Source organism: Metopolophium dirhodum, chromosome 4 (genome assembly GCF_019925205.1).
Source record: "Metopolophium dirhodum isolate CAU chromosome 4, ASM1992520v1, whole genome shotgun sequence".
NCBI classification, from domain to species: Eukaryota; Metazoa; Arthropoda; class Insecta; order Hemiptera; family Aphididae; genus Metopolophium; species Metopolophium dirhodum.
In genome coordinates, this window is record NC_083563.1 from 21,205,160 (window position 1) to 21,231,121 (window position 25,962).

The window sequence follows — 25,962 nt, forward strand, 5'->3', positions numbered from 1 at the left end:
TCGAATAATAATTTTACTTCTTCTGTACTGCAGCAGTGTTCGACGGCAGAAAGTATCGAACAGTTATATATTAATAACAATAATAATATATTATATAGTTTACTATAAAGACCAACGACTACGCGACGATGACGATGATAATATAATATAGTACCTATAATAGTATAATAGTAACAGTAACAGTAATAATAATAATAATAATAATAATAATAATAATAATAATAATAATAGCAGTCGCTTATTTCGATAGTGGCATAGTGAATATTTTACAGTGTACGTATTATATACGGCCGTATAATATTATACAATATTATTATTATTCGCGTATATTATTATGATGATTGTTGTTATTAACATCGCGGGCATCTGCGGGTGTGACGGCAACGGACCGTTTTATTCAATTAATATATTTTTCATGCGCGCTAAACTTTCGGAGCGCAGCCGGTTTGTGCTCGCGGAATGTGACGTTTGTAAAAGCTAATGATATGGACGTTTTAATAAGCCCCTGCAAAGTTGCACGCTGCAGTCTCCGCGTGTATATAAATAATAATTCATGTTTCAAAATCCCCGGCAATAACAATAACAAATAAACGTGCGTAACTTCGGAAAACGCGAAAGCCTTATAATATTTTGCGCCAGTGACGGGGGGGGTCGGTGCGAGGAGAGGTGGCGAGCGGGGTGCGTTGTGGGCGACGGAGAGGGTGTGGGTGGCGGATGGTTGGACGGAAACGTAGGGGTTCATTATAACAGAACGGAGGTGAACGTATATATATATATATATATATATATCGTATACAATATGTATATATATTGTTATGCGCGTATAATTTTGAATATTACGACTCTCCGAGCATGACATGAAATACGATAAAGTAAATCGGGGAAAAACTATATATACTAATGGAACAACGGGTAATGACTGCGGGCTCCCCTCTCCTCCACGCCGCGCCACAGCCGCATTCTAAGAGTTATTTAACTTTAACCCTTGAGCCTTCTACCGCATAACCCTCCCCGTTTCGTTTTTTTTTTTTTTTATATACACATAATATAATTATTATTATTATTTATTTCCCCGACGTATACATATATATAATATATATATTATATATCAGGGAAAGAAAAATATGTATATATATATTGTGTGTGGGTTACGTATATAATATACATCATTGAAATTTTTAATACAGTATATAATGAGAAAACCATAATAACTGTGACGGGGTTAGGGTCATAATAAATTTACACAGCACAGTGGCGTATTATAAGTATAAACCGCCGTGACTGTATCACACACAAGCTCCCTAAATAATTTATACCGAAATGCCTGTGTCGTAGGAATAAAATTAAATTTAAATTCACACTTATATATATATATATAATAATATAAAAATAATAGTAAATTGTATCGTTACTTTTCCGGTGCCGAGTACGGTAAATGCCGTAGAAATAATAATAATAATAATACAGTATTATAGTTTAACGCATATAAGACAAATAAAAAGCGACATGTCGTTAAAACGTTGTGAAAAGTTTTTTTAACGACTCTAATAGTTGAGTATCATTGATTTTTACGATGTGCACTGTCTGTGAAGACGTGTAATGCACCTAATATACCTATGGCAAAGATAAGCAAAATAGATCTTAAGGTACAAAATCAAAATAGATTTGATAACATTTATAATAGATCACGTTGAATGAATAACCAGACAAACTTAAAACATAAAACAAGAAATTTCATTTTGAAAGATGAAGTAAAATGGAAAATAAATGGCCAAAAAGACGTTTAAGTGATGATACTTACATATTTTTATGTATTGATTTGTGAAACAATACCTACCTATAGTAACATTCTTAAATAATATTTATTTGTCAGTCATTATGTTTCTTCTGACTATTGTTATTTGTTCAAATTAGTTCAACTCATATTGTATACCTATGTTCTCGAAAAATCATTTAAACACTTTAAAGAAAATAAATCATGCCCATATGTTCATTATGATTTATATGCTAGTTGGTTGTGGTATAGGTAACACAATTACATGTGGTTAATATTTAACAAATACTCTTATAAGGTACGTACCGAAAAATAATAAAATAAATATTTGGTACTTTGTATTTTAAAAAGTTATTTTTTCTCTGATATAATTATATTTACATTATGTACCTACTAGGTATTTAAGGCAACCGTGTAGTTTTTGAGACTCATTAAAATACTATACTTAAAGCATTGATTAAAATATAAAATACGTTTAGGATAAAAGTATAAAAAATAACCACATGCATACCATAATCTAATACTGAATATCAATGCTACTATTACACCTATGTAGGTGGCAATTTATTACCATAATATCGGTTTTTATATAAAACATTATTCTCTGTATCTACACGGTTCTCATCAAATTGAAATATAATAATAGATATTATTATTAATAGTTAGTTATCAACGTACTTTTCTATTTTAAAAATATTAAATATTAATTTTAATAAAATGAAATGAGAGATTCAAAAGTTAAATGGGCCATTATAAGCGGTTATATTTAAATTTTAAATTCATGATAAATTATTGCATTTGAAAAATTATTCAATGTAGAGAATAGTCATGACTCATGATGTTGATAAAACCAGTACTTTCTAACATTTCACTACATATTTTTATATTTTTTGTTACTTTTTCCTATTTTTTTTTCGAAAACTACTTGGAAATTCGAAAGACGACCAGCTTAAAGTATATTCTTTCCAATCTACAAAGGCACCTTAAACTGTTCGATCTTTTTTACTACCATAAAAAAATGTTAACAGAATAAAAAACAAGTGAAAAAAAAATCATATTATAAAACCAGTATAGTGTCTGTCCTCCGTTTAGAATCTAAATTATTCATAAAAATATTTATGTCCAAATTATTTATCTAGTGTTGCACTATTTATGTTGTCAATTAAACACAAAATATTTTTTTATTTATTATATTTTAGATTTATAACGATTATTGTTAATTTAATTTATTTTAAATTATAACAATGTACAAATACTACTTATTATATCAATGAGGTATATTATACTTTGAAATGTTGTAAAAGAGTTAGTTGTAAAAAAAGGTAAACCTAGGAGGGATGTTTGGATGGTCATAATACCCCCCCCTCCCCCCCCCCCCCCCAATAATTCAATAATTCGTTTTGTTAATTTTTCAATTGGCAAATTGACTAAATAACTGTACATAATGGCCAATTGATTTGAAAAAAAATTGTAAAAGTGATTTTGATTAAAAGTTGTGGGTGAGGGGGATTATAAATTCCAATGTTAGTAGGTACTAGCCAACCAAACATAGTTATCTTCTATGGAAATTAATTGATTTTGTACAAGTATTCCCTACTGACTAGTGGATAAAAGAAAAATTAAGAAAAACTGGAATTTTGTGCAAAACCAGTTATAGACAAATGTTGTTTTTAGTAGTAAATCTAAAATGAATGATCTTGGATACCAGATCTTTTTACCAAATGTATGATCATTTCATGTTCATCTTCAAATTTTCAATTAGTTTTTCTTTTTCTATAAATGTTGGTAAAAATTTTTTGCTTGATCAAAAAGTTTGAAAATTTAATACGAAGTTTTTTTAATAAGCATTTGATGTTCAAATGTTGACATAATTTATTAAAATCACAATCATAACTTAACACATTCATTACAGCAGAAGTCGCCCTTTTCCAACAAGTGGGCTACATAAAGATTCTTAAATACCTGGTGATCGACCACTATTTGTTTAGGTATATTATTAAAATTATTACATTCAGCATCATAATGTTTTTTTTATTATTTCTCCATAGGAAAATTGTGTTTTTTTTTCGCTAATAAATAATTTACTTTGTACCTATAATCTATATAAAGCGTAAATTTTTTGTGATTGCGCATTTTTAATACGATCGCCCAATACTCCTTTAAAGATTGATCAGGTCTATACCGAGTTTTAAAATGATTTGTAAAAGGTACATGACGCATGACCTAATATGCTTTTTACCTACTTATATTTTATAATACAATTTCAATCTCAACTAATATTGTTAGTATAAATAGTTAACAATATTAATGACATACAATTATAATGGTGTGATAATGTGTGTTTTTTATTTGATTTAGGTAACGGATGGGTTGGATGGCGTAAAGAATCTTTCACAAAGGGATTTGTGGAACTAGTATTTGAATTTAGCGAAGTAAGAAATTTTTCGGCTGTGCACATATTCACCAACAATTTTTTCAGCAAAAACGTACAGGTGAGTAATTTCAGAATATTTCTTTTTTACGCTATTTGAAAAAACACGTCAGAGTTATTTCATTTTGTTTTACAAAGGGGAATTTTCATAATAAATCCTAAAACTAGTGAAAACCTGCCGGCTATGGCTTAATGATCTCTTAGAAATAATATAAAAATCGTAAGTTTCAAGCACTGTTGAAGTATGTTGTACAAACTTCTTCATCCTTAAAACGGGATGAATGTGTGTGTGTGTGTGTGTGTGTGTGTGTGTGTGTGTGTAAAAAAATATACTTGTAACAATAAAAACTCGGAGCATATATGGCTGCGTGTTCGCACACCACACTTTAACATGCTAACCTAAAACAATAGAGGAATAACAACAATAATGTGCTAATGAACCTCATAATATACAAACATAATTTTTAGTTTTAATTATTTAAAAACAAAATCAATAAAATAACACGAAATTGACCTCTTTAAACTATTTTTATTTATTTTGGAATGCTTCAAATATAATTATTTAAACCCAATAACTTCGCATGGTGATTTTTGAATATGTTTTATGAAAACTGAAAATATTTTGTCAAACTGTCGCAAAATGAAATTGAATGATAACACACTATAGCACTCTTCACAATTATACAATAAGCACCAATTACGGCGAGACGTTAATCGTACCTTAGTAACTTAGATAATAATAACAGAGTTGTACGAAATATTATGTTGAATAAATCAAAATAAAGATGAGCTAACTATGTATCTAAGTATCTTATACCATTATGTATACATACGTAAATGGGCAATTATCATCAATATAGGCTTATGGTAATTGCATGTGTATAAATCGCAGTTTAATGTGTATTCATTGGGTGCGGCCCACTCAATTAAATGTTTTAACTTTGAAGTTATACCTTTAAAGGATTATTACAACTATATTGAGGGAAGTATATCATTATTATAACTTTGTAAAAGCAAGTATATAAAATTTACACTTTCCACGTACTCGATACTAAAGAGTTGATACCTAGCTATCAATTAAAAATCATATTTTTCCTACCTATGTTTACAATAATAAAGTTTTCAATCCATAAATTAATTATCATATTTTTTATTCCATAATAAACCGTATAATGTTATGTTGACAGTTTCTAAAAAGTAAAAATGTCAATCATTTGTATAATAAGAATTTAAAATTGTTAAAATTGTAAATTTTCGATGGAATAATATTTGTATTATTATAGGGGGTCGTAATAAAATATTAATCTGTACCAAATTCCTTCTACATAATTATGAACTTTTATGTAACTTTAATGAAATGGAATAATAATATAATATACTTTTTAATAACTTTTATAATTATTTCGAATATTTTTTAATTCATAAATTATTTTAAGGTATACATTTCTCATTGTAATACTCATTAGTCATTATCTAATATAAATATAATTATTCAGTTTTTTAGTTATATTTTGGATCATATTTGTTTCTTTTATTCCACATTATTATTGGACACTATGTGAATAGGGTTCTGAATTTCAAAATCTATAATGTCACTTCATGAAATATTTTAATGAAATTATGAAAAATATATATTTTATTTTCATATACTTACCTTGATATAGACAATTAGTATTGATTAGTAATAATTTAACATCGCAAACATTGATCATGAATGATTTATCATCGTCGATAGCCGTGGCTCAAGAATAACTTTATATATTACTATTTATTTATCAATAGGGTCTTTACGATTCGTTATTTTGGAGCCAAATTATGGCAATGAGGTGTATAAAATAAATACACCTATAGTATTAAGTATTTGCATATTAATTGCTTCTAATTAGTAACCATCCGTATTAATAATAACAAAAAATAACACTAAATTACATTAAATTGAAATAATTATTAAATAATATTAAATTAAAAATAATAATTAATAAATATCAAACATCAAACATTTTATATTTAAAATATGATATTATGACGTTATGAGTTAAGCTTATAAATACTTATAGTATCTAGGTACCATATACCTTACGTTTTATATAATATAATATAATTATAATTTATAAGTAACTATAATTATATAAATACAACATACTATATTGAAAGTAAATCATATAAATATATAATAATACAATTTTGACTAACTCATAGTGAAATTAATTAAACTATAACTTTCAGGTTTATGTTAGAAATATTAAATTCGACACTATATCTTGATATTCACTTTCTGCTTTAAAATAGAGTAGCCATTTAATAAATAATCAATATGAGATGATATTATGATAGTACATTTTGGACAGCCCAGGGTTTTTTTTAGTGTAAAGTGAGACTCATTTTGTGCAGTGAAAATTGTTACGTTGTGCAGTACAAAAAAAGAATTTCAGGATGATACATTTTATTGTATTATAAAACAATAATTGAGTAAACTTCAAAATAAAATTGTTTATATCATTAATTATTATAATATTAATTTTTTTGTTTTTTTTTTTAACAAAAAAAAATATCTACCCCCCTTTAAGCACATGCTTGTGGTGTTGGTAGAGAGTTATATAATATAATATGAACAATTTAATTATAAATCAGAAAAGCAGACAAGAAATGAATAATCAATCTATACAATTAAAATACCTTTAACTAATATTAAATATAATTCCTTATTATTTATTCAAGTATTAAAAATAACCAAATCTAATTTTGTTTTTTCATTTCTATAGTTATTCCATTCCCTTCTGTATAGAAGACCCTTTTATATTTACTAGCATTAAGTTGTAGTTTTTTGGACCTAGACAATCTATGAATTTTTGATCAAACGCTTTTCTAAAATACTCCATTCTGACACCAAATGTCCTATTTTCTATTTTAATTATTACCTTTTTCATATCCAGAAAGGATTTAAAGTTTTTAATTATATATAAAACAGTTATTTTTTTATATACAGACTTGAATGGTAACACATCTAATAACTTAAAGTTGAACCAATTAAAGTATTTTTACTTAAACATATCCTAACAATTTTACTTTGTAAAAGTTGTAGTTGTCTAGATGCATTTTGATTCGGTAAAAATTATCATTTTGACTATTATTTGATGTAAAAGTATACCTATTACAAAAAATATAAAGAAATTAGGTACCTAGTCAATTGATTGTTTTTATTTTTATAAGCAATTATTATTACAAATTACCTATTTTAAAGTCAATATTACTTATATTTACAAACAAAATTTGAAAATTATTAATTACAAATTTACAATAAAAATAGTGCATTAATATAAAATGATTTATTTGGTATATAATGAGAGAGTCAGGATTTATATGTGTTAACATATCGTTTCTGACTTTCTGAGTACCTATATGCAGTCTCATGAAAGTAAAAAATGTAGATAGTACAGTAGGCAGTAGACAGTAGGTTAGTAGGTACTAGGTAGTATAACCGGCACAGTTCACAGGGCGGCTCCAGAGGCATGATTAGGGGGTGACCATGTCATAATTTTCAGAAAATGTCGATAATTTTTTTGTAATTTTGTTTTTAACAGTATAAATTTGTTTAGAAATACAGCTTTGGGGGGGGGGGGGATAGAGCTCTCCTGGAGCCGCCCCACACAGTTCGACGAATAACAGTCCGTAGGGTTTGGCATGTGTAGACGATTTCCCTACTATACCTATTCCTAACCCAAGAATGGGAATAAGTATGTAGTCAGAAAAAATTATTAAAAAAAAAACCCTGAGATAGCCGCATAGATTCTCACCACGTTCTATTTATCATAATTAGAACTCTGACATTTATCATTTCTTAGTTTTTAGTATAGTATAACAATATAATAAATATAGGTTTATAACATAAATTACGAACACTATAATTAATCAAAACGTACAATACATGCATTTCGTATTTACCAACTAAATATGATGCCAAAGTTATTTAAAATTGTTATATTACTAACTGCCTTTTAGCGAAACAAAAAATTGAAGAATTCATCTGAAATTAAAAAAACAATGAAACGTCAACCAAAACAATAACTAAAAATATAAATAATTAGAATGTTAATATGTTTACAATTTATAATTGTATTAACCCAGGCTAATAACCTAGTACCTAGTTGAAGCCTTAACCCTAATAATAATAAAAAAAAAAATTGTATTAAGTTCGTTTATAACTTTAAAAGATTTCCAAAAAAATACGTTTGATAAAATATTTAATAAACGAAACGTTGAAACACATTTAATATTTTTAAATGCACTCATTATCCAAATGACAATAGTTATTGCGCAATTTTAATTGGGCGGGTTTACTGCAGTAAGTATACGTTATTTATTCGACCGTCGATTTACACGAATATACCAGAGAGTATAATAATATAATATTAAGACTATGATTTAGTATTAGCGTTTCATAATTTTAGTTAAACAGTTTATTTTTGTTTTATTATCGTTTTCCAGATTTTCACCCCACGCATTAACTTCCACCCCTTGGAGTTTCAGTTTATTTTTAATATCTTTATATACGCGCTATTAGTACATAAACAATTTTATTTTTTTTAATGAAAAAATGTATATCAATTACGTTTGATGCCTGAACTAGTGTATATTACATATATATGTGTGCATGTGTGTGTGTTTAAAAGCGATATGGGGCGCTGAAATAGGGTCCACGAGACTCCATTAAACGGCCGGTTTCGTTTTTTTTTGGTTTTGACAAAAATTTATAGCCTCGCGGTAGGTAAGACCTTTTAAGGCCTGACCGCGTAATGCCAGTGACAGATTTATGAATCGTATATGTTTCATTTACTCCAGAAATATAATAACAACAATAAACGGTTACTAGGCGAATAAAACATGCCTTGCATGACGTGATATACAGTGTGTTTATGTTGTGCTTACCCGAAAGAGATGGTATACTAACATTTTTCTGCCTATGACCATGACTCGCTGATTGCATATATTATATTATATGGACACATTTGGTACATTAAGCGATCTCACCTATTTATGATAACCACGTATTTGATTATTGGGATTTTAAATAATTTGTATAAATTGTATTATAATGTAACACCACGACGTATGAAGTAATAATAATGAAAATAGCAATTCATTAAAATATTATTATGACCTATTCATTATAATATCAACGACGTATAGTATAATAAAGAAAAAGGTGCATTAAAATAATGAATACGCATTTATATTACCAAACCAAATCGAACCATTTGTTGTAGTCAAAAACTGCAACCGTGTAAAATGTTTTGCAAGGCTTAGGAATTAGGTTTAACACACGCATATTACATGTTATTATAGTCGTCAGCGTTGCAGAAAATTTTCATAGGTACCTACTTCTTGAAATAACTTGAAATTTATAAACCTGACCCGACATTAAGGACTGTACTAAAACAACAAAGGTATTTACCGCGACCCTTGTATGTAGTAATTATATAGTATAGGCCAACAATAATGTATATTTAAACACATTTTAAATAATGAGAAACATAATGTTACGTTGTGTTCAGATATAATCTAAATTTGTATATAACACAACGTCACGAATAGGAAATTGTCCTTCGATGATGAATATTATTTTTCTGTCATTTTATATCCATTATGTTTTTAACAATATATTCCAATCAAAAACTATAAAATATTATTTGAAATAATATCAAAAAAATAATTCAAACCAAATTGTAATACTGAAGTTACTGAATATTCGACTACCGAATGGTTTAAAAATTATTATTTAATAGCTATATTTTTTTTCTCCAATTATTTATGAGATACCTGCAGTGCTCACCCAACTAAAATATAATATAACATCTAGGTAAAATAAATTTTACTATACATTTGAGCTTACATATTATTATATGTTGCTGATTGCGTGCTAATATGACTTAATAGTATACCTTAGATAGGTAGGTAGATACCTATATTAACTTTTATATGTATATTGAATATCTGCATGTCCCAGTTTGTGTACATGATCACATTAGAGATATAACTGACCAAAGATAATCATCTTTAATCACTTGTAATAATATCAATTATCAATACATAAATTACTATAAAATATTATATTGTAATCAAAACTGTCACGAACAGACACGCATCATACATGACATATAAAAAATATCGATATTAAAACATTGCGTAAGTGCGTATATTTCGTGATCAATGTGTGTAAAAAGTAACGTTATCACAATAACGAATACTAACATTTAACAATAGCTAATAATAAATAACTAAATATATAGTAATGATTTTTTCCACTAAAGAGTTTTTTAACACACTGTTTGACATTGTTTCGTATTATATTCACAATTTTACAATATACATTATTCTATTTCTGTATACTTATACTTCATACCTATATGTTCGATTTGTTTTTAATATATTTGTTTATTCAAAACATTGTAATACATGATACATACATTCATCATGTAGAAAACAACAAACAATACAATGCTAAAATATTGTATGTAGTACAATTCTCATATAAAAATGTGATCAAATTTAATGTAGGTATTATGTTCATACGAAAACTAGGAACTTTATTGGAAACAAACGTATACGTAGATACAACAATTTTTTTCTTTGAATCTAAAATTCTACAGAGCTTTATAACTCAATATACATCGGTTTTCAACAAAGACTTATATAATTATATTATTTTCTTTTTAATATATAGGTAAATAAATAATAAACATTTTTAAAAAAATTGTTAGTCTGAAATATATTTTTAATTTTCCATTATTCTGATATTTTATGAGTATTAAAAGTATTTGTATAATATGCTTCAAACACAAAATATGGTATATAGACAACTTTTCAAATAATAAAATAAAGAATATGTAGTCAGTGCAATATGTTTTTCTCTCTTAGACCCACGTGCAACATAGGGTAGGTTTTTTGGGCGATTTTTGAGTAATCAGAGTAAAATCACTAAAATCACATAATACAAAAATTATATTTTTGTGAGTTTTATATTTTATTAATATTTATATTTAACTTTAAAAATAACCCGTCTGTCCTGCAATAGTAATCCACTAATCCGCGATCTCGCAGTCCCGACCATTCCTGGCAATCCTCCTAGGCGTCTAAAACACAAATGGTGTCGTGACCTTCTCATCCCCCCCCCCCCCCCATCCAAATATAAAAAATAAATAAATAAATACCCAAAGTGAGTGGCATTGATGGATGGCTTCTCACAACCCATGTCTCTTGTAAATATATGTTAGTATGTATTAATGTAACTTGTATATGTATTCACACTCATCGCATGTACCCATTGTACCTCATAGGTATAGATTGTATATTTCAAATAAATAAAAAAAAAAAAACTTTAAAAATAAATAAATAAAATTGACGTACAATTGTTGTTAAATTCGTTTATCAATATTTGGGTACTATTTAGACAAATCGCCTATTATACCATATGACATACCCTAAACAATTATTTTTTCAATAATTTTTTAATGGGTTATTTTTCATTAAGATTACTCAAAACAAAAAAAAAAAAGAATTAAGTTTTAATACACTTTGTCTTTTTTGCGTGTGGGCCAGAGAGAGAAAACCAACAGTCTTCTGACATCCTTTTAAATAATATTATGCTTTTTACTAATAGTAATCTCTCTTGGTCGTTGACCAACAATTATATAAAATATTTTTCTTTTGAAATAAATATAACTCATATTTGTAAAAATATCATAATATATATATTTTATTATAAGAAAACCCTTTTAATAATAATTATTTTTATAGAAATTCTGTAAAAGATCAAACTTAGAAATATTATATACATTTTTTATCATTGATTTATTTATGTAAATATGAACGCCGCATTGGCAAACATTTTTAACTGTCACAATAATTAGTTCGTTCTATCATTTTACTTAATTTATTTTTACAACGAAATTTTAATGACAACAATTTGGTATTTAGTGGTAGCGTGGTGCGAGGTCTATAGAAAAGGGTGCTTAATGTAAAATGGCTTTAGGCGATGCAGTATAAATTTGCGCCTGGTATAAATATTTAAATAAGCATAATTTAATTATTATATTTCTCGCACAGCAACGTACCTAACTGTTATTACCAAAATAATAAATCTACCTTCGGTGGTAATTATTTTCTGCAACTTTTTAATATCTATTGATTCAAGTATGACAATTCTTCAAATAATAAAAATTATTTAGTCCCAATATAATTGTAAAAGTCAGTAACAACTGTATTTTTCTAACATTCAATTGATGATGAAAATTCCTTTAAACTATCACAATTCCATTGATTATAGACAATTCTTCATATTTCTGTGGTATTCGACCATAAACCATCACTGTTAAACTTAAAACAAAATGGAAACATTGCGGGAAATTTCCAGCGCATTTATATCATCTAATTATTAAAATTAAACACAAAATATAGAATCTTTATAGCATCCTATTATTTTAAACATTTAATTCACTTAGGATTATAAATTACTATTACAATAAAATTTAATGTAGAAAGCATTTACAATAATTATAAGGTCACGAATTTAATCGCATTTATATTTTGAAATAAAATAAAATAATAATATAGATATTTTTTATTAATTTCTATTATTTACCTCGAAGATAAAATATACTGGTTATATGAATTATTAGTTATTATATAGTAAATCCTGTGTATTGGCAAAAGTAGTTCAATATACCATATTCCTATTAAAAAATAAATAAATAAAAATAAATTACTAATTATTAGTATAACTATATATATAGTTACCTATATGAATAAATAATTGTAAGAAATCCTTGGAAGTAGATAATGAGGGCTGACTCTCCATTTCCAAACATATAAAAATTATTTGTATCTATTTAATAACCTATCAAATTTAACAAATCCATATCACTGACCAATCTCAATGACGAGGAACACTTAAAACTTACTATACAGCTTCGGTTTTTAATAAGTATATTTAAAGTTATTTTTTTCATATCATGTTGTTCTTCAGTCAACGTCTTATCAGCATTATTTTTATCGGTTTTTCTTCCATACCTGTAGTTATAATAAATATTTTTTATTGGATATAATTTTATCTATATGTACCACGACTTATATACTTTTTTCAATCCCACAAGGTTTTTTCAAAAGCGAGGGTACAGTTCAGCGTGGGAGGACTACACTATCACGGACGTTCGGTTTGGTATACGTACATGCCGGACACTGTGTTGGAAAATGCAAGAGATGTCGACATACAGTTGCATAATCACGTTGGCAAGTACGTGAAAATCCAACTTTACTTCTACAGCAAATGGATAATGATCAGCGAAGTGAAGTTTGATTCCGGTGAGAACTCCATAGATCATAATTTATTTTTATATAATAAAACGCTGAACTCTGCGACAACATACTTAAACGCACCGTACACAGAGTGCATGTTTCTTGCTGAAACTTTTCTTAAATATTATTTTTCCACGCGTATCGATGTTAGTAAAATTATTACCTATGGTAACACGGAACCTTGAATAGGCAATTTAGCTACACCGCGGTCGTGTACACATAATTTTTGGGTATTTATGGCATTTTCTTATAATTCATTTGCATTTTAATAACAAGCATGTTATTTCCGCTCTCAACCCCGCCTCTCTCTGAACCACTCAAATATTTGCGTTTGTAGGTTAAGTAGCCAATCGCATAATTTCATGTAGGTAGTGCTGTAGCAGTATTCGGATAACTGTGTAGTAATAATCCCAGTTAGCATTTTGTAATGATAATATTATAATAGTGTTATAATAACGTTATACTAATATTATTCGTTATTATAATGTTATAATAATATTATTAAACAAAAAATTGCTGTCTAGGATATGGCACAAGCATTTTTCAAAATATTTTGTTGTTTAACCGATCATAATAATATTGATTGATTTTTCCAATTATTATAATATAGTATTCACACGGGCGTTAACAGTATTACATTTATTTTTCAAGTAATATTTTGTATTTTTTGTTTCAAAAATATTTTCCTGCAATGGTGCGTGTCGTGTAATAATTCCAACGAATGCGCGTGTGTCGATCAACGATTTCTTTAAGCATGGTCATAGTTTAGTATTACAATTTTACACTTGAACCACTGTATCCTGTATTTATAAATGCATAAAATATTGTAAAATACTTAAAAAAAAAAAAAATTGACGAATACATTTCGTACATTGAATGATTTTTTTAAAATTATTATTAGTTATTAGTAGGCGTTAAACGTTGACTAACGTGACGCAAAACAAATTTCATAGGGTTCGCCTTGCTTCTCGCCGTTCTTATACGAATACTTTTCAGAATGACGAGTTTTTAATGTTAAAACAATCGACCTGTAATTGTATGAACGCAATCGCAGTGCGTTAATGGTGTATTATGTTAATGACAATTAGAACTTTAACCATATAGAACACATGCAAATCAAACCCAGACACAACTGCATATGACGTTAATATACGATTAAATAGAGTTCAATACAATATTATTATTAAATTCTTAATAGCGCTTGACAGACAACTGACATATGCAGGTTGACGTCTTTGAATAATATTATGAGTGCCGGCACAGTGGCACCGAACCGTCGTCATATGCGTACTAATCTATAAATTAGTCATTTTAATCGGTTTTAATCAGAATTGGGCTAATAAAATATAATATATTTTTGGTGTTTGAAGTTTTCAGGTTTTAAAAAGTTTTAAATTTGAAACCAAAAACTTTATCAGTCTATACTGAGATTTTTCAAAACCCAATATCTAATTAAGTTTTTCATTTTGAATTTAAACTTTAAGTATATCTACCAAAATATATTTTTGTAATATAACATTCCTGCATTAACTCTCAAAATAATAATCTCCCAAACACATGAATTACTTATTATGTTTATTATTACTAAATTATGTTTATTATAAATACGATTTTCCTAACTAAATATACGTATGCACAATATATATAATTATAATTGTATATATTATAATGGCACAAAACGTCGACAAATCTTTTCATATTCCAGTATGTAATGCTAAGTACTCTGGATAATAGTGCAATTCATATATTATAAAGTTGGTATCTAAACGTTAATTGACAAACCGACAATAACGAGAATTTAAAAGCGTAAAAAAGTAGTCATATTATAATAATACACTCAAAATTCTCGGATGGAATATTTAAAAAAAAACGGATACAACAGGCGTATACAATTCACTGGTTCGCTTGAAACACCGATTTACATTTCACTCGAATAATTCGTTATTAAAAATGTATAGAACTTGAAACCAACAATAATTTTTACGGAGAAACCCCTTCGAAGTTCTATCCATATACTACATTTATATTGTACGAATCGTGTATTGCCGGCGGCAATAAGCTTATAATCATAAAATTTATTACGTCGTTTATCAACGTATAAAAAGTTTCGTTCTGCGTGCCATATTCGAAACCACGCGGGCCGAAAGAGGATGAGATCTCTTGTAGCAAGACAATAATATGCATTTTCCGCCGGACTTTTTGTACACACCGTCAATATAAATTACAAACTGCACGTAGAGTAATAATAAAGATGCGTTCGCAACGCGAATCTCAATATTAACAGAGTAAAATCGACAGCCGTATTAATTTGAAACGTTTTATAATTTATGTATTATCGGGTAAACACACTTAAAGTAACAAAGAACGTTATTATAAATTTAATGTAATCATCGTTTTATTATTAAAAAATAAAACCTTTGTACAACAAAGATTCGCGTTCTGTGTACAATATTCGTACGTAAATATTTGCCATGAAATTTAATATCCCCATTCTTATTCGAACGTATAATAACGTCATAATATAGATATTAATTGTACACATATAATCAAATACGCGCATTTTGTACAATTCGTGGATAGGTCTGAGAGTAGTGATAGTGTGTTTAACAACTACAGTGTTATTAACGTCAAATGTATCGGTCAAAACGACCAGTGAGATCCAAAATAAATACTTTTGATATTAAATATCAGAGTATAACATAATCCAAGCGTGATGCTCATTGATAGGTACATAACGGTTATTTTAATAATGATTTCGATTGATTAACTAAACGACTGAAGTGAAAATTATTAATATCACACACACGAAACGTTATCGAAATTGAAAATGAGCTTAAACAAAAAAAAATCATAAGTTTTTGACATAATATAGATTAGCAACGAAAATCGCATGCGTTTTATAACAATTAAAAAAAAAAAAAAAAAAACAATTTTTCTCTAGACTTTTCTGGAGCACAAACGATCAAAGTCACCATCACTAAATATAACCATATTATATTTTTTACGAGCATAAGATAATAATAATATACAACCAACAGCAGCTGCAGCGGTAATGGTTAACAGTCACAATATTCCGAGACCTTGACAGCTGAGAGACTTCACGCGCGCGCGACACGCGGAGGGCAAGTTTAAGTCTTCCGTCTCCGCGACGGAGGGCAGGCACGACGGTCGCATTTAGGTTTAAGCGGTTTCGTAAAATACATATATTATATTACACAATAATATACGTGTATACGTTATATTATATGCACGCCGCCACAGCGCAGTTTCGAAAAAGTTTGCGATTTTCTTTTTTTTCTCTTTTATTATCATTTTGTCTTTCTCTCAGCGCTGCACATCCGTCCCACCCGGCGCCGACTCGCGCACGCACACATACAATACGTACGAAAGCTGAATCATTTATTCGACCGCTGAGCACCGTACACACGCATATAACATGCACATACCATACATATGGGTGTTTGTGTGTGTGTGTGTGTGTGTATAAGTTATGACCGAGTACCGGGTATACCTCTCTCGTTTCTTTATAAGCGGGTTATTTATGGGGCGGGGATTATGCGAAAGTATATATAGGAACTCGTCTTATGAAGCTATTTATTTCCGGCACAGCGGACTCGGTTTTATTTAAATGCAGACTCCCCCCCCCCTATCCATCCCGCCACTGCAGCTCGCTCCTAAAGACCACAAAAACTCGCGAGCGACGACTCGGTATAGTGGGCTGCAGCGGTATTTGTGATGTGACCGTGTGTTATAGGTAGGGATGAGAAGTTATAGGATTTGCATATTTTTTTCTATATCTCCTATTTATAGCTAGGTGAGCTAAAAATCTGTTCTATAACCTAATGAATTGAAATTTGGTATTTAAATTTTGCATATTTTTGCATATATTGGTAATTTTCTTAAAATTTGCATATTCATGTTTTTTTGTGCATACAAATGCATATTTAGTAAAATTATTTATTATTTTATGGAATTTTATAAGTTTGTAGTCAATAACCAATAACATTTGATAGTATATAGGTTATAGGTGCGCAATTTTTATTATTTACATCAATAATAACGTCATAATATAGATTTCTCCTGACGTACCTGCAATGAAGGGACGAGCAATGAACAGAATACGTGTAAGCTCAGCTAGGTCAAAATAATAACTGTAGATAAACTATGAGAAAAATAATTACTCAACTGCTCGTCATGTAATTTTAAAATTTTGGAATTTTGGTATTTTGGAATTCAGCATTTGCTTCAATTATTATAATCATTATTACTACTTGGCGCACATATAAAATTTATAACTCTGGCAGACCGTCGTTGGAACGTCTTACGTCTACAAGAAAATTAAAAATAATTTAATTATCTAACCACGACGCACGACGTACTAAAAAAACCTCGATTGACGTCATTCTTCGTTGACCGTTTTTGCATATAATTTACTGTTTATTAAAAGTTGATTACTTTTACGTCGAGTTTTTATTTTTTTTTAATTTCATTTTTTTGCTCCGCAGCAACTCTTGAACAGCCTCAATTTAATACAATCACCGACAATTTAATACACAGCCCCGACGATATAGAGAGTTGTTGTTGTTGTTGTTGTTCGTAAACCATTTCAGTAATTATATAATTGTAGTATAATACACAATGCAAACTAAATCACACTCACCGTGAGCGCTAACGCGTACTAATTTCTCGACGACTGCACAATATATTACAATGCGGTTTTTGTTCATTACGCGTACGATATACAATTCACAATAATATATTCAGCAACGAATGTCAATATTTTTTTTCGTCCAAATCATTGGTCGACAAATCCGCTATGCCGTCGTACGTACCTATATATTATACACAAAGGTAGGTCGTACGCGTGTGATTTATTACCTTATGTATATATCATATATATGATATGATGGAGAGAGAAAGTGACAGGTAGAAGAAGAAACGGGGGATGCCATCCCCGGGATGGTGCGCAATGATTTACAGAGTGTCCGTCGCGTTTACTCGCACGCATAAATCGCCACAAATCGCATTCGCGTTTCGGATTGAATACTGTACGAGTGTTTTGTGGAATTTATTTCTCAGCTCTCGGGTTTTTTTTTCATTTATTTATTTTTTTTTGCAGAACCGTTGGCTCAGAACGTGACGGTGGACCCAGACGCGCCGTTCGAGGACGAGCAGCTGGTCGGAGGAGCGGTGGATCCGCCTTGGGACTCGCCCGACACCAGTAAGTGTTTTTAATATATTCATGTGACCGTTGTTGTTTTTATTTTTTTTTTATTCGATTTACCCTGGGTGGGGTGGTAAAGCGAAGGGTGGAAGTGGATTGGGTGGCATCATTTATTAACGAGGCATGATCCCTGGAGGGACGACTGACTCCATATTCGGACTGGGAACGCGACTATGAGGTACATATATATTATATATGAGAATACCTGCTGTAGAACGGCCGTCGTTATATTATATCGTTTCTTTTTTATACATTTTTCCCACTATACCCTTAAAAGCACACCACCCGTCTTACGCCTTATTCTGTGTCAGCTGGAGATTCCTATACCACTATAACACCACTCATTCTTTCCCGAGAGGTCTGTTCTATTGGTTAGATAAATACGAACATTTCGCAAAAATCTGTAAGACAGCACCAGGAACTGATATCCGTTTTAGCGTGATCTTCCTATTAGGGATCGTCCATTAACCCGGCCCATAAGACCATGCAAATAAACCATAAAGTTTCGATCCGGTAGGGTAGTCGAATCGCATGCCACGTTGTAAGTCCAACTGCACTCGAGTCCAAAAACACAGTTTTTATTCATTTGTTACTTAATAAAAATATTTTTCAACTTAAATATTTACTCCTTAGCGAATACGTTGCAACAGAAATATGTGTAAACGGAATAACTCAAAAATAAAATTTATTCATTTGCACTTTTGGTCATGTTGAATATTCGTTTGATTTTTACTACCCGATCTGAGTGCAATTCGAACAAAACTTTTTTTAAAGCCGAATGCAATTTGAAGTTAACCTTTTTGACCTGAGTGCAATCGGACTAGAAAAAAGTTCAATCCTATACCTGTCCTCGGGCTGAGCGAGATGCTATTGACGGGTGGTTCCATTTTAGACTGAAAATCCCGCAGGGGCGGACTATTCGTATGTCATCCCCGTGGGAGATACATTTCCTGCATCCACAAGGTATGAACATTATTTCTCTTACTTCGGGAAAATGCAATAAATACCTATAAACGTACAAGTCTCGAGCACAGAGCATTGTACACTAAGTAAAACACGTCAATTTCAACAGCTGCACACAAGGAAAAGGATGACAGGACAGGTGGAGGGCTGGTGGAAGTGCTCATCGGCGTGCTAACGGCCGCCACGCTCATCTTGCTTGGGATTTGCGCCATTGTGTTAGCTCTGAGCCGCCGTAAGAAGCATCAGACGATCAGCACTTCGATATTCAAAAAGCCGTTTGGTGTGGCCATAAACATGAAGGACATATTCATGAACCTGTCACCGCACAACAACAACACTACCGGCGTCAACAATAACAACAACCATAACCACGGTTCGGGAATCGGAGGCGGTAATCGGCACATCACCGAGAACCCGTTAGTGGTCGGCGAACAGATGCGCAGTGACAGTTTCACGTCGGATGCTTACGATAAATCGCAACACGTCGTTTACGAAACACCACTGTTGGCCCGCAAAGACTACGAGACAATTCGCAATAGCAAAGGTATGTAGTGATAGTATTAAGTATAATCATCGTACTTGGTGGTACCTAACGAGAAGTTGGCTCATTTTTTTTGTCAATTTTTTTACAGTATAATAATTTTGTTAAAAGCCACTTCTTGCCACTACATAAAGGGGGAAGGGGGAGAAATATTTTGCCCAAATATAGTCATAATAAATTCTAAAGAATTTCGAACTATACATAAAACCGTACAAATCGAAAAAAATCGACTCTCATAATAATAATATAATATTTACAACATATTATGAACAATTGATTTGTTTCTCTGGAAATGTTTATCTCCGTTTAACCAACTAAAAAAATATAAACCACTGTTATCTATTTCCGTAGTATCCGATTATTGTGTGCAGGGTCTTTTTCCCCCTAAAACTATATATGAGAACAATGTGTTCGCTCGGCAGTGACTGCAGTATAATAATTAATCACAAACGTGATCTTCAAACATCACACGTCATTATTATTTTATATATAATATTATATAACATCAAAATAATAATATTTCAAAGATGCATAAACACTAATACGTGTACCTGCTACTGCGCGTAAAACTTTAGAATTAAACAAAGCCACTCGTGTTTTGGAAACAATATAATAATTAATTCTCCCCGAGAACATCACTCTCGTTCGTTTGTTCTGTGTAGGTAAATCGACAGGTAAATAAAGTGTAAGACTGCATGAACTATTGTATCGTGCTCTTGAATACGATTATTATCGGTACGTAGAATAAACAGATTTGAATCAGAACACAACAAAATCTGCTCGGGTTTATATGGGACCATTCGGGATTATTCTATTCTGAATACCATGTGCTGCGCGTGAGAACAGAGTGAACAAATGTATTTTCATAGGTCCGTGGGAGGACGGCATATAACTCTAAACAGAAGATGATATTAAACCATCACGATATTAACAAATTATACAAATTAACCTACCCTAACTTTAATCATTTTAAGAATCTCGTAAATCCTTTCCACCACCCCATCGTGTGCACGAATAAAAAATTTAAAATATCACGTTTGTTAGACAATTAATATCTAGTGAAACTTGAGATTGTTATCATTGCTGTTGAAAAGGGGGCGAAATTTGATAAACAAATTTGGGCTTTCTCGTTTACGGCAGGTGCAGTGCTCGAGGTAAAAAAAAAACTCGAATGAACCTAACTTAACCTAAAATAAGATACTAACGACGCGCGTTTCGGTTTTAGACGCGAGGAGCACGATTTCCGGAAAAGAGTTTTGTCGCAGCGACTCGGAACGCGGATCGCTGAGCAGTCTGGACACGGACGTCCGAGCCGCCGAATATTCGACAAGGGACAGCGTCACTTCGCTGCACTACCGAAGCCTGCAGAGCCAACCGCCGCCGCCGCCGGTTCAGGTTGACGCCCCGGTTCGGCCCAAACACCTCCAGTGCAACACCGCCACCGACGTACCGGCCACCAGGAAAAGGTTTCACACGGCACCCCGCGAAAAGCACAGGGTAAGTAAACTTAACCCACCCGAACCAGTACCGTGGTATGCGCAGAAGTCGTGTACTCGCGGTGCGCGGCATTTGCTGCCAGTTTGTTGTGCCCGTAGACCTTTTACTTGTAAGCCGCGGGCCCATCATAATATATCAAATAGGTACGTTGATGTATGTGTGTGACATGGCGCAGTGATTCAGCCCGTTTCGTATAAATCCATAGTATGAACATAAATTTACTGTAATAGAGTTACTCGGTAACCAAAAATCGTCACCTGTCTTGACACGGTGGAAACGTGACGAGGGCCGCGTCTATTAGTAAAAGGTCTACGGTTATACCCGTCCGTCGATGGTCGACTGTTGGAATTAAAATATATTTTTTCAAATATCAGTTAATACGAAGTTCCTATTTCACTATTGTTTTTTTATTTTATCATATTCGTTCGGAAATCGTGCTACTGTTTCAGAGATAATACAATACGAGTATACGACATTAGATATAAAATAAAAAAGTTCAAGTACTAGCTGATTGAACGCCCACGATATAATATTAATACGTAATAATAAAGCATAAGCATATAATATAAATGACAAAGGACGACGTCTATATTATATACATATTACCTAGTATAATATAGTTATATACCTAGTCTATACCTACATTACTATCCGTTTGCTATGAAAAGTATCAAGTTATATTTTTCGTAGAAAAGGCATCCTCATTCAATAATATTGAAACAAATTATGTTTCTAATATTAAATGCCTGCCTATTATCGAAAGAACGGATTGAAACTATATAGCAATAAAGACGTAATTGATGGGATGAAATTTTAATCTATATTATTTTTTTGAACACATAATTCCTCGAACAAACTAATAACATTTAGCTTCCACAAATTATTACATTTCTGTATTTAATACTGCTTACCAAAAGCAATTTACCTACATGATTTATACTAGACATAGAACTAATTGTATGGTGAAACAATTTTATTTTTATAGAAAAAAATAAGTAACATAAATAAATAAATAATAAGACATACATTGGTATATATAGGTAACTGTTTTTATACCGGCTTACATATTATATATCATAATGATTTTTTATCGTTTTAATATTTAAATAAATAAATATTTAAATTTAATAAATATTTTTTAGTACGATGTGATTATTTCTGATATTATGCATCAACCGTAACATAGAAATTTTATGCGTAGTGTAATAACAATAATATTATTTCATATTTTTCGCTATGTAAGTACTATAGGTATTAATGATATGGGCTAGCTAATTGATAGGTATTTCATTGAACATAATTATTTCTAGATCAAATGATGTCTGTTATATTATACTTAACGAAAGAAAGTACCAGTATTGTTTCTAGGCATCACAAATAAGTTTTTTTTTATTTTGTATGGCTTTACTGGCCTTTTCTAACAGGCTTACCCTCACCCAAAAATAAATTACAATGTAATATAAAAATGACGATATTATAAAGTATAGTATACATGGGCTTTAATATTGAAACTGATTTTAAAACCAAATTTTACTTCACATTCTGCCACTAAAATATAATGACTAAATTATAATCAGTTTAATGAAAGTACAGTGCTTACTATCTAGACCATCACTATTCACTACTGTGTACTATATATAGTTATCGATTAATCGTTGTATCGTTTCATTTGCATTAAACACAGGCACGTGAAATAATATGCGTTCGGTATTGATTATAATTCTTTGTCGCGTGGATACAGTTATTAAATATAAAATATAATATTATACCAAAATACCTGATGATTTTTGTGCTGGTATTATAAATAATTTTTTATGAAATGCATTAGAATTTATACATATTATTATAATACCGGATTATTCACATTATACACCAATATATGCCTTTAAAAAATTATATTTGTGATATACATCCATATAGGTATTACTCGTTTGAGTTAGTTATTGTTATTTAAATCAAACACAATTGTGATGTTCAGAATTTCATATTTTCATCTGAATATCAATTTATACAAACAATAATTACCCATAGTATATAAAATATTAATAAACCGTACAAATACGGTTTAGTGCATAGTATTATGTGTCGTTATAAAACATATTATTATATTATTATAATATATTTTATACAGGCAAATCGACGTCGACATTTGTTGATTCTATGTATGCAATCTAAAGTAAGCTAATTTATCGGTGTTCAGACGACTCAATTAACCTACCCATCAATAGAATTCGAAGAAATATGAAAATACATTTTTTTATAATACTATTTTTATTTTATTTTGTTCGGTCAAAATGACGTGATCCTCGCGGATTTTGCATAATAATAGAAGTTCTATCTTTGCCATCAATCCGTGTGTTGTCATTTATTTGTGTTTCCTAATCGCATAGTCAAATATTTCGTTTAATATTGTTTTTTCTTTCCTATTTAAGTTAGGATTTAGCCATTTGTGAATCGTACCAACTTAAATTTGAAATCCTACCCATGTTTACTCTATATTATTATAGTCTATACCATACGGACGTTTTCAGATGGCGCCCCCTTCGGTGTCGTGGAACATTAGTCCCAGCATGGGCCAAGTGTACAAGTGCCGGGAAGCGGACATTGTGCAGATACCGCGGTACTGTTTGAACGTGGTCAGCAAGCTGGGCGGCTCGCACCTTGGGGAGGTGGCCGTGTGCGAGACGACAATGGACGTCCGCTTGACGGACAACGGACGCGTGGCGGCCAAGACTTGTAACTCCGACTCGACCAGGGAAGTCAAGTTCCTGTGCAGCCTGCTCGATCCAAACTTAGTGCGCGTGTTCGGAGTGTGTGCCAATGAGTCACCACCGTGGTTGATCACCGAGTACCCGGCCGAGCTTGGCGACCTGGTCATAGTGTTGAGGACGCACTCTGCGCTCACGTGAGTCAATCGCCTGCCCTGTATTTATCAGTATTCATATTTTAACACATCGATATGATAATATTATGTTCTAAATACATAATATAATATCATTACATTATTATTATCGTTTCGACGTTTTCTGTATCTATTCGTGTACAAGACATTTATTGTGTATATAATATATTATATCATTTATTCATTAATTCATTTATTAGTTAGAAATTAACGTATCAGATTTTGAAAAATTACAAAAAAATTTTCATTTATCGTTTATTTTACCCGTAATTTAAAATTTTAATAATTATTAAAAATGTATAATATATAAAATATCCCATTGATCTTTAGGCATTTAGGCATTAGGTAGATACATAATACAATATAAATTCAGAACATTTATCAATATAATATAACAACAAAATACGTTTATAACGTGTTTTTTAAATTATGTTTTAATTTAAGACCTAAAGCACACTTACTTGAAAATTTGAATTTTTCTTGCATAGCAGTTACATCGTGTTTGTCAAGCTCGTAATAATAATGAACATATTACTCAAATGAATGTATGAAGTGGATGCTTAACACAAATACTTTATGATTTATAAGTGAAAAATTAAAAACTTTTATAATTTGCGAGTCAGCTTTTTCATATCACTGAAAACCCAAAACCAATCGTTAGTCATAAAAAAATTCATTGGTCCTATTATCCCTATATGAACATATCCCAAAGTTCTTGCTTTTATATGGATATCGTATGGACAGACGTCTAAGTATTTTATTGTTATATAGGTACTAATTAAAAGTAGTATACGATGTAACTTGTGGGACCTAAATAATTAAAATTTAAACATCCATCTGAGAAGAAATTCTTGAAAAATAGTCTTTAATTATTTTACAATGTTATTAGGTATATTATTAATTATTACTTATATATTCATCGAAAACAGTTTAATTTTGTCTCCGTCTATAATATATAAAACAAATACGGACCGTTAAAAAAAATGATTAATATTTGGCATCATTCATATAAAATCACATTGCTTCGAGCGATTTTTGTAGCAAGGCAATTATTTTTAAATTTAAACTTTGATTCGTTGTGGTGACTTAAAATTTTTCAAACGCATCATTTTTCTCAACTATATAATGGCTTTTTCTCCTCGACAACGCCTAAAGAACTGTTCCTCAGTGGTTTCCCCATCGTACAACAGTTAAACGCATCACATTTTCTATTTCATTTCCATCAGAAACTTTGTCTCGTGTTTAAATATTTAAAAATACTTAAATCGGGATGGTTCAA

At 30.5% G+C, this 25,962-nt stretch overlaps 1 protein-coding gene across 2 annotated transcripts in view; it reads left to right on the forward strand.

Annotated features, from left to right (window-relative positions):
* The window catches only part of LOC132942430 (discoidin domain-containing receptor 2-like), a 178,660-nt gene that overhangs the window by 147,050 nt on the left and 5,648 nt on the right, over positions 1 to 25,962 (forward strand). For both annotated transcript variants that reach the window (XM_061010787.1, XM_061010786.1), the window contains exons 8-13: positions 4,133 to 4,266; positions 13,355 to 13,562; positions 18,676 to 18,777; positions 19,853 to 20,287; positions 21,510 to 21,781; positions 24,313 to 24,686. In XM_061010787.1, coding sequence (XP_060866770.1) covers positions 4,133 to 4,266; positions 13,355 to 13,562; positions 18,676 to 18,777; positions 19,853 to 20,287; positions 21,510 to 21,781; positions 24,313 to 24,686 — 1,525 coding nt within the window. The remainder of the gene's footprint in view (positions 1 to 4,132; positions 4,267 to 13,354; positions 13,563 to 18,675; positions 18,778 to 19,852; positions 20,288 to 21,509; positions 21,782 to 24,312; positions 24,687 to 25,962) is intronic.